This window comes from Asparagus officinalis, chromosome 9 (genome assembly GCF_001876935.1).
Source record: "Asparagus officinalis chromosome 9, Aspof.V1, whole genome shotgun sequence".
Lineage (NCBI taxonomy): Eukaryota > Viridiplantae > Streptophyta > Magnoliopsida > Asparagales > Asparagaceae > Asparagus > Asparagus officinalis.
The window spans coordinates 28991206-29000553 of NC_033802.1; the positions used below are offsets into that span (position 1 = coordinate 28991206).

Genomic DNA, 9348 nt, shown 5'->3' on the forward strand with positions numbered 1-9348 from the left:
TCTGATCAAGAGAGGGTGTTCTCTTGGATCAATTCTTTTGGGATATTAAAGAATTTGGCGTCGTCGTTGCACCGTGGAGTAGCTCCGAAGGAGTGAACCACGTATATCTGTGAGTACTCTGTGTTGAATTTTGTGCCTTTATTTTGTGATTAAGTCTCCGTTCGAGGCGTTATTATTGGGGTGAATCCTAACAATTCTAGCATTTGCCAAAGAAAGAAAAATAACAGGAGATAATCAATTTATATGTTAGTTCCCGTGCATATCTATTACCCCTTTAAAAGAGCCAGTTCCTGAAAAACTTTCCCATCCCGAAATTAACCTTCAACCATCATAAATATACCCAATTTCTCCCTTATATAATTTCGTCACATTAAATTCACCTTCAGCTTCAGGAATTTTCGCCTCCGTGAATCTGCCTTCCTCTCTGCCGAAGCCGAAGAGATCTTCGGTTTACCTAAGCGCCTTTCTCCGCTGAAGCCGAAGAGGTAATCGCTTACTGTTATCGCCGTCCCGCGAACTTCCAATCATCAATTTGCCAAGATGACTATTAATGCCCAAATTATAAACTCGACGGCTCAGCATTCATCTACACAGTTTTCTGGATTTTGCCATTCAGAAAGATATGCCTTCTTCGTCTTCGCTCCTCTATACTAAACCCTAGATCTAAGATTTAGTTATGCTTAATTCACCCTATCGCCTTTCAGATCTTCATCCCTCTAATTTTGTTCTAAAAATTTTGACCTAAATCTCAATTTTCCACAGATTCAAGCGACAAACCTTCAGCAGCTGTATCGCGAGTATAAAGTAAGTTTATTTTAATTGAGTTCTTTTATTTTTTAGTTCTTGATTTCGCCTGTAATTTATTTTAATTTTTTTAGAATTTCCCTTGGTTGAATGCAAACTATGAATTATTGTTTAATTTCAAATAATTTAGAAATTAAACATAGATTATCTACTTTGTTCACTTCAGCTAAAATTGAAATTATGCACATTATGCATGAATGGAAATTTTTGAATACTTGTTTTAAGTTCAGATGCTTTTTTAATTCTATGATTAATTACATATTTGACACCTCATGCTACTATTTTTAAATTTGCAGTATGTATTTTCTGAAACTTTATTCAATGTCATGCAGTCCTCTTTTGAAAATTAAATTTAAGCTATACTTTTCTCCTGTTTGAATTTAGAAAATATATATAACCTATTGCTCGTGTTCTTAGTTTAAAAGATTTTACATATACGGAAACAGAGTGAATTACTTATTTGGATCAGAAATGTCTGTGCGATTCAGACAGATTTGTCTCTGCAGTTTTAGTTACAATAAATCTTCAGAAGCATAAAGGAGAATGATCAAAACACATAGACCGTGCATAAAAAATAGATCACCTCAGCCATCACAGAATACTTCAGAGAAACAAACATCACCAGCTCGACGCATGTGGTCCTAATCACAGAGAATGTACATGTTAATTAGTAGACAATTTGAAAGGAAATAATAAGTGAAAAATCATACTGACACAAGGTTGGGCACTACCTTCAGGTCTTGCCATGATGCAGATGATGGCAGACCAGTCACCTTCACTGTATCGCATAACATGTCTTAGAATGGAGATGCATAAAAAGAGCAGCACCTAAAGTTCTACATAAATAAAACCAATTCAAAAGTGAACCTCGATAGTTTGAATGCCTTGAGACACCACCACGGCCACCTCCACCTCCACCATTGGAACTACGATGATGTTCAAAAGGTGAGGGATGCCCTCTTCCACCATGCGCAAGTTCCACCTGGAACAGCTCACAGTAGTGAGATAGTACAACATATTACACAGAACTCTCTCTGCACCACTGTTGTGAACAAAAGAAAGAAATGAAAATGAAGGAAAAGAAAAAAAGAAACAAGCAGCAACATACCCGTAGCTTATGACCATCAAAATTATAGCTGTCGCGGCCACGGATCGCATCTTCAGCATCACGAGCTTCTTCAAACTGTAAAACGACAACATAAAACATCAACGTCGACATTGTTAGGTTAAACTATCTAAACATAAAATGAACCAATAAGAAATATCAGCCCCAAACACATAAACTTCAACTTTCATATACATTTCATTTCAATTATGCAGTCAATAAAATAGGCTAACATAATTTAGCTTTCATTGAATTGTTAGAAGGCAGTTTTTTATTATAAAAAGTCAAGGCTACAAATGAAAAGGGCCCCACAGAAGATATTCATTTCATGACATTGATTCATTTTGATAAATAGGATTTCATAAAGTAGTACCTCAACAAATGCATAACGTGGAGGCCTTGGCGGAATCTTCAGATCAATATCTTTAATAGGTCCATACTAAGAAAACAAACAATATGTTAGGAATGTATAAACCAGTAATTCATGAGCAAGTTGCTAGAGAGAAAAAAAATAAAATTTGGTATCTTTCCATAGTGCAGGCACACATACAATGTCTATCATGTGAACCATTTGAACAATTTCCATGCTAGATATGCCTAGATCACAAGCAAATAACAAAGAAGCTATAGACTATGTACACTTAAATACACATATTTCTGCCTTGACATTGTCACACATATTCTCTCAAACCAACAAAATTTAATGAAAAATATTACAGAAGTGAAATACTGACGTACATGTATTAACAGTAAACCACATAAATGAATCACATACATTTGCATCATAGATATAATAATATGGCAATAGTCAACTATAATTAGCTAAAAATGTGCACTGGACCTACTGACTGATTTTTTTTATAGATGGAAACCAATAATTCTACTGATGTACAAGAACTTGCAACTTTCTTGTTGACCAATAATCGAAATAACAAAAAAATATTATAAACAGTTGACGTCAATCCTAAGCATAAGAGAAAAAAACAGAGTCCATGTAAGAAGGGACCGGCCTTTTTTTCCCTCCTTTTAGAGAGAAAGAGAGAGAGAGAAAAGGATTGGGTTTCTATCAAAGCTGCAGCCTGCCTTCCATTCAAGAGCAGCTTCACAAAACAAAGTTACAGTCCACAATTCTACGAGGTGTAACGAATACAGTTATAGTTACAAATTTAAGATAATATTTTATTTTTACTGAATCGTAAAATAAAATAATGATGAGAAAATGTGTTATATGTGATATGTATTTCTTTTTTTGGTCTAAGATAGCATTTAAGAATTAAATCGGATGGAAAAACAAATCTACGTGAATTTAGAAGATAAGAGTGGCACTTGAGTTCCATCTCCTACCATTTCCTTCCATGATTGTAAACAAAATAGCTAAGTTCTCGCTTCATATAGAATAATCTAATCCACGTATAGCATCAATATCTAGATTTATCCCAGTTGTATTTTCTTGTCTTTCATATTGAGTGTAAATGTAGGCAGATACTTTCCCTTACATATTTTGGTAACGGAATACTTAATACTCTCAGTGATTAAATATAAATATATGAAAGTGTTAGGTGTTTCACTTTATCTATTGATTATCTTAGTTTTAGCCTATACTCCTAATTATAAAACCTCAAAAGCGTGCCAAAAGGAAAATATATAGCACACAATCTATCATACAGTTAAATATTTGTATACTTAATAGCTTGGTGATCACGATTGTATTCTATCATTCAAAAATCTATCATACAGTTAAATATTTGTATACTTAATAGCTTGGTGATCACGATTGTATTCTATCATTCAAAGAGCAATTGAAAAATGTGAAGATTGCATTCACCCAGTCAAATCTTTATCCATAAACATGAATTTTTTTCCTTATATATTTTGGCAAATCAAATGCATCCATATGTCTATCTTGACTAAATAGATCACATCTGTATTTGCCTTATGTTGTAGTTCTTACCTGTTTTATGTACAACAGACTAGCGAAGGAGGTCGTTAAAGGCCTTAAAAAGCTTATTGGACACAGGAATCCAAAGGTACAACTTGTTGCGTTAACAGTAAGTCAACAAGCTTCTAGATGATATCTGTGCCTTTGTAAACATTTATTTGTATTCTTATTCTTGTGTTTATTTCTCAATTATTATTCTTGTGTTTCTTAATTGTATTTGGAATGGATGTTGTTGATATGTTTTAATTTGTTGGAAAATACATTCATTATGTCTGTAAGCAGTTTAATTTTGCAACTAGGATCTCGTAGTTCCTCCAATGCTTTCATCTTTAATATCTTGTTATGTATGATTAGTATATCACTTTGTATTTGGAAACAAGCAATGCTTTGATCTAATTATCTAATAAACCTACCCCTGATTAGTATATCACTTTGTATTTGGAAACAAGCAATGCTTTGATCTAATTATCTAATAAACCTACCCCTGGGCATGTTCTTGTTGTCATCTTATATTCTAAAGGTCAATGCGGCATAGTCGCATAAGATTATACCTGAGGATTGGTTATAGAGTCTTATGCGGTATAGTGTTGCATTAACACCTAAAGTCGCTTCATCTAGGTCGTTGTATATGTGTCCTACACTTTTCGTATCTGTGTCCATGTCGGGCACTCCTTGGACATTTTTTGAATACATATAAACATTTATATAGATGTGTACCCAATATATAACACATATTTTAGTAATAAATACATATAAACATTTATTTAGATGTTTACCCAATATATAACACATATTTCATTTAAAAATAAACTCGTGATGCACATCTATATAACTGAACTTTTGGTTCTACTTTATACAATATGTTGGTTTTCTCCCACTTTTATTTCCCCTTTAAAGAGCTATTTCACTACTGACTCATATTTTGCTCTTTATTTTTTGTACAAAGTGAGGTATATCTCACTCCTTTTGTTGCGCTCTTGGGTATGTACAATCCAAGGGTCTTTTCCACATAAAAAGGGAATCTTTTGTTACAATAGAACCAGGCTACTCGAATTCAAGGAAATATGAGGAAAAACTAAGTTCCTTCGAACTTCAATTGGATACTGACCTGAGATCAAGTTGTTAAAAGTCAGTGCCCACTTCTAGCCTAGGCATTTCTCTAAAGCATAATAAAGCTCAAGAAAGTCATCTGTACAGTGCGCACTATTTTATAATAATATATACAGTATGAAATGTATTGCAGGTCATACCATCAAATATATATTGAGGAATTTTGGGTACATTGGTACTTCTTATGGTTTTCGCGCGTATAATAAAATCTTTAACCTAACTTTATTTGGGGATACTTTAACTATGTAATCTGATAAAAGTACTTAACAATTTCTACTTATGATATTTTGCGAAAAATTAAATTTTAACTGTTCAAGTAACTTAGGTATCTTGAGGAATAATCATTGAAAATCTTGTATCAGGTACATGATAGAAAAAATGTTAAATGTCCTGTTCTGAAGCTTCTTCCATTATATTTCTATATCTGCATAAATAAATTTGGTTTGAAGTTTTTCTATAAGCTTCTCATAAGAACGAAACCAGGTCCTTTGCTTTAATATCCTTAAGCTTTAAACTCTGTAACTGTCAGTCAATGCCTTGAAAGAAAAAACTTTAATTGCCAGCAAGAAATAAAATCTGGCTAATAGCAATCATGATGGATTACCATGTACTCATGATGCAACGACAATGTATTCAATCATAAATTCCATCTACACTTTCTCACTTGGATTACCATGTACTCATGATGCAACGACAATGTATTCAATCATAAATTCCATCTACACTTTCTCACTTGGTGAACTAACTATCTCTCTGACATAAGAGTGTGCCCATGTTTTTTGCAAGTCGTCTTTTGGGTTGCCTTGATTGCATATATTTTTTCTACCTCATTCTTTAGTACAACGTGTGTTTCATTTCAGGATGGACTACTTCACCATAATGCGCTTCTATTTCGTAACTTGAAGCTGTCATTACGTTTCGTAATGTGTATAATGTGTTACGAAGCATTTTTTTTCATAAATTATTTTGACTTTAAAAACATGTTTTTTATCAATGATTTTGACGTTCTTCGAGCTTCTTTATAGCTGGTACTAATGTTATTATGTGTTTTGAATTGGGTAACTGTTTGAAACAATATTATTTGTAGCTCATCGCGTACATAGAGTTAAGTTTTCTCCGTAAATAGCATTGGCATCCATCACAACTGCAATATTCATTTCTTTCTCATTTACTTATTCAAAAGCAACACATACCCTTGATTGACAGGATAATTTGAGTAGGCTGCATGACAAAGGCAAGGAAATTCCAAAGACAATGAAACATCTAAGCAAGCTTTTCCCGAATAAAGTGACAATCCAGTTACCACAGGTACATATTTTTGGTTATTATTATAAATTATTATGCAGAACATTTAAATAATCATTGGATGTTTCAGGATGAAACCCAACTTGAAGATTGGAAAAATCTTTTGGACCGCGATGTTGAAACTCTTAAAGCCAAAGCCAATACATTGAGCATTCAATCTGTAAGTTGTGATCATCTGTGGTATTTGAAAAGCATTTTCTGTTCATCTGAATGCATATGCTCAATTTCCTGGATTTAGTTCATTTCTGTCCTCATTTGATTCCACATTCGAGGGATGGTGCAATGTTTATGGTTAGACCTTTATATATTTGTATCATTCTAATATCAGGAAAGACTTAAAATAAGGTCAATATTTCTTTTTTTTTTTAAGGTAGCACAAAGTAAAAGAGGCCTATGCAGTGCACATGCACAAGTTCTACATGGAAGAAAGGTCTTATGTATCATAGTATACCTGATGAACCAATTAAGCATCTAGATGTAAGTACATACATTCAGTTAGTTCATATCACAGTAAACCGGCGCGGGACATTCTCAGCCAAGCAGTGCACCTTTTTTAGGGGGGAGTTTGGACTTTTCACTGTCCCTTATTAGGCTCAGGTTATCCCTCGCAATGCAAGATTCTGATAGAATTCATGAACCCTTCTAATTCTTCACTTTCATCCATTAGCACAAAATGTGATATTATGTTAACTCATATTTGCAATTATCCTGACTTTCAGTTCAATCAAGTAGAATGTTGGTGTATTTCATGGCTCACCCATGTTAATTTAGCTACTGTCATTTTAGCAATTCAATGCAGAAAGGAGAAACTTTTCCTAAATATTATATCTTGAATTGATTGTGATTGGTATTTCTCTATATTTCCAGCATTTGGACATAGAATGTCATTGATTGGTTTATTTTCAAGTGACTGAAACATTTCAAATTACTCCTAACATCTTATAAAAGTTAATCTGTTCTACAAATTAAAAACAAAAATAAATGAAAATGTGATGTGTAATGTAATATATACAGAAGATTACTTTTTCTTGCTCCCTTTAAGTTGCAACTAATCAGAAATACTTTTAATTCTGAAGGAAAAAACTGTTGATTTCCTTGGTTATCATGTTTTTTTGGTTTTTTTTAAATGATCATATGACACAAAGTTTCTATATCTTGGTCTATTGCCTTCTCATACCTGGAATTTCCATTTACTAAATGGAATTAGATGGAATGTTGCAAAGAAGCCACAGTTTGACTTTCATTAACAAAAAACCATGCTCAAAGTTATACTCCTTGTAGAACAGCAAGCTTATAAGTTTTCTATCTTCATTTTCCCAGTACAAACTCCTTACATGATCTTCACCAGCCTTGAGGATTACAAAGCAAGAGGAACTCAAGCAAGCCCTTACTTCACTGTCACCTACTACACTGAGTTTGCGTAGACCAAGGGATTTGTGCTCGTTCGCGGAAACAATGTGCTCACCAGCAAGCTTACTGATGATGAAGCACAATGGCTTGTTCAAACTACTCACTCTTTTTATCTGAACGACACACAATACAAGCTCGTGGAAAGGTTTAACAAAGAGGCTCGTGAGTTTGAGTTAAAAGATTTCCTCCAAGCACTCAAAATGCCCATCTTGTAAGTCCTACAGTCTTCTGTTGCAAAGTGAGGAATCAGCTTGACATAGTATGTAGGTGATTCCGTAGGTTGTTTAGTTTAATGCAGAAAGAAAGTATAGTAAAATTTGCAATGACAAATGATGCATGTAGTATTTTTGCATAAAATTTGATTGATATCCATTGTTTGGATATCTGCAACTTTATGGTAGAATATGTATTTCTATTGAAAATTCTGATTTGTTGATATCCATTGTTTGGATATCTGCAACTTTATGGTAGAATATGTATTTCTATTGAAAATTCTGATTTGGTTGATAAAGAATTGATGCAAAATGCAACTTTATGGTAGAATATGTATTTCTATTGAAAATTCTGATTTGGTTGATAAAGAATTGATGCAAAATGACTAAGATTTTGGAGTGGAAATGTTTTTTTAATTGACTTGCATTTGTCTGGATAACTGCAACTTTATGGTAGAATATGTATTTTTGCATAAGAATATGCTTGATTGCTGCGATTTATTTACTAGATGGTATCTGATCAATTCTCCTTTCCAGGATCTTTTTCCTTTCAATGATTGGTGTGTAATTCCTGCTAAGGTGTTCTTCGATAAAAAATTTTAGGAAGCAATAGGGAACAACATTTATTATGTGTTCTAGGGTTTCTTGCGTTTTGAATCCCCAGAAATCATTTTCAGTTAACTAAAAACTTTATTAATTTTATAAGTTCAATGCATAATTATGAAAACATTATTAATTTTAACTCTTGTAGTTTCTTAATATGTATCACGTGCAATGTATGTATTCATATGTTTAATACATGGTTTAAATTAAATATATCTTAATGAAATAAATCAATAACAAAATAACAAATTAAAAAACTTTACCACGTGCATTGCACGTGCAATCCAACTAGTATATATGAAAAAGGACTGCTATCGTATCAGATTTGTAGAAACATTTTACATGATAGTATACACACATGCATGCGTATTATCTACCCACCTACCAACCTAATATATTGAATAAAAATCTGAGGTTGCTACAAAACTCTTTTCCTCTGCTAAATAATCTCTTTGTTAAATACCACTTTCTATAGCATCAATCATCAAAAATATCTTTGTGTGTTCGATTGCAATTGGACGTGCTTCTCCATGCCATGCCCAAGCACTGCAAACTAAAACCAAATTGATCCCTCACCCTTGTTGAACTTCTTGAAGAACCTGGTCGAGTTGGGGATGAAGCTCCATTTGCTTTGTCAGATCTGGTTGCTGGCAAGGAGGAGTTACATAAGCAGGCAGTTTCTGTCATTGCTATTGAGAATGTGAGCGCGGATTTGTAGGCGGCCCACCCAAATAATGCGGCCCACCCAAAGTCATATATATATATATATATATATATATATATGTGTGATTTTGTTTTTTTCTTTTGGCAGCGGCTGATTTGTGCAAGCAGGTCTTGGATTTTTGCGGCTGGGGGGGGGT

The 9348-nt window shown here is 33.5% G+C and overlaps 2 protein-coding genes across 2 annotated transcripts; one reads left to right on the forward strand and one right to left on the reverse strand.

Annotated features, from left to right (window-relative positions):
• LOC109824363 lies at positions 391-8003 on the forward strand. Its single transcript, XM_020390944.1, has 6 exons — positions 391-620; positions 763-804; positions 3879-3936; positions 6165-6266; positions 6334-6423; positions 7584-8003. Exons 1-6 carry the CDS (start codon positions 541-543, stop codon positions 7599-7601), a joined length of 390 nt encoding a protein of 129 aa, XP_020246533.1. The 5' UTR covers positions 391-540; the 3' UTR covers positions 7602-8003.
• Positions 1352-2050, reverse strand: LOC109824364 (serine/arginine-rich splicing factor SR34A-like). The gene is made up of 4 exons (XM_020390945.1): positions 1913-2050; positions 1672-1786; positions 1536-1582; positions 1352-1445 (listed from the first exon to the last, which is right to left on the reverse strand). Exons 1-4 carry the CDS (start codon positions 2021-2023, stop codon positions 1389-1391), a joined length of 330 nt encoding a protein of 109 aa, XP_020246534.1. The 5' UTR covers positions 2024-2050; the 3' UTR covers positions 1352-1388.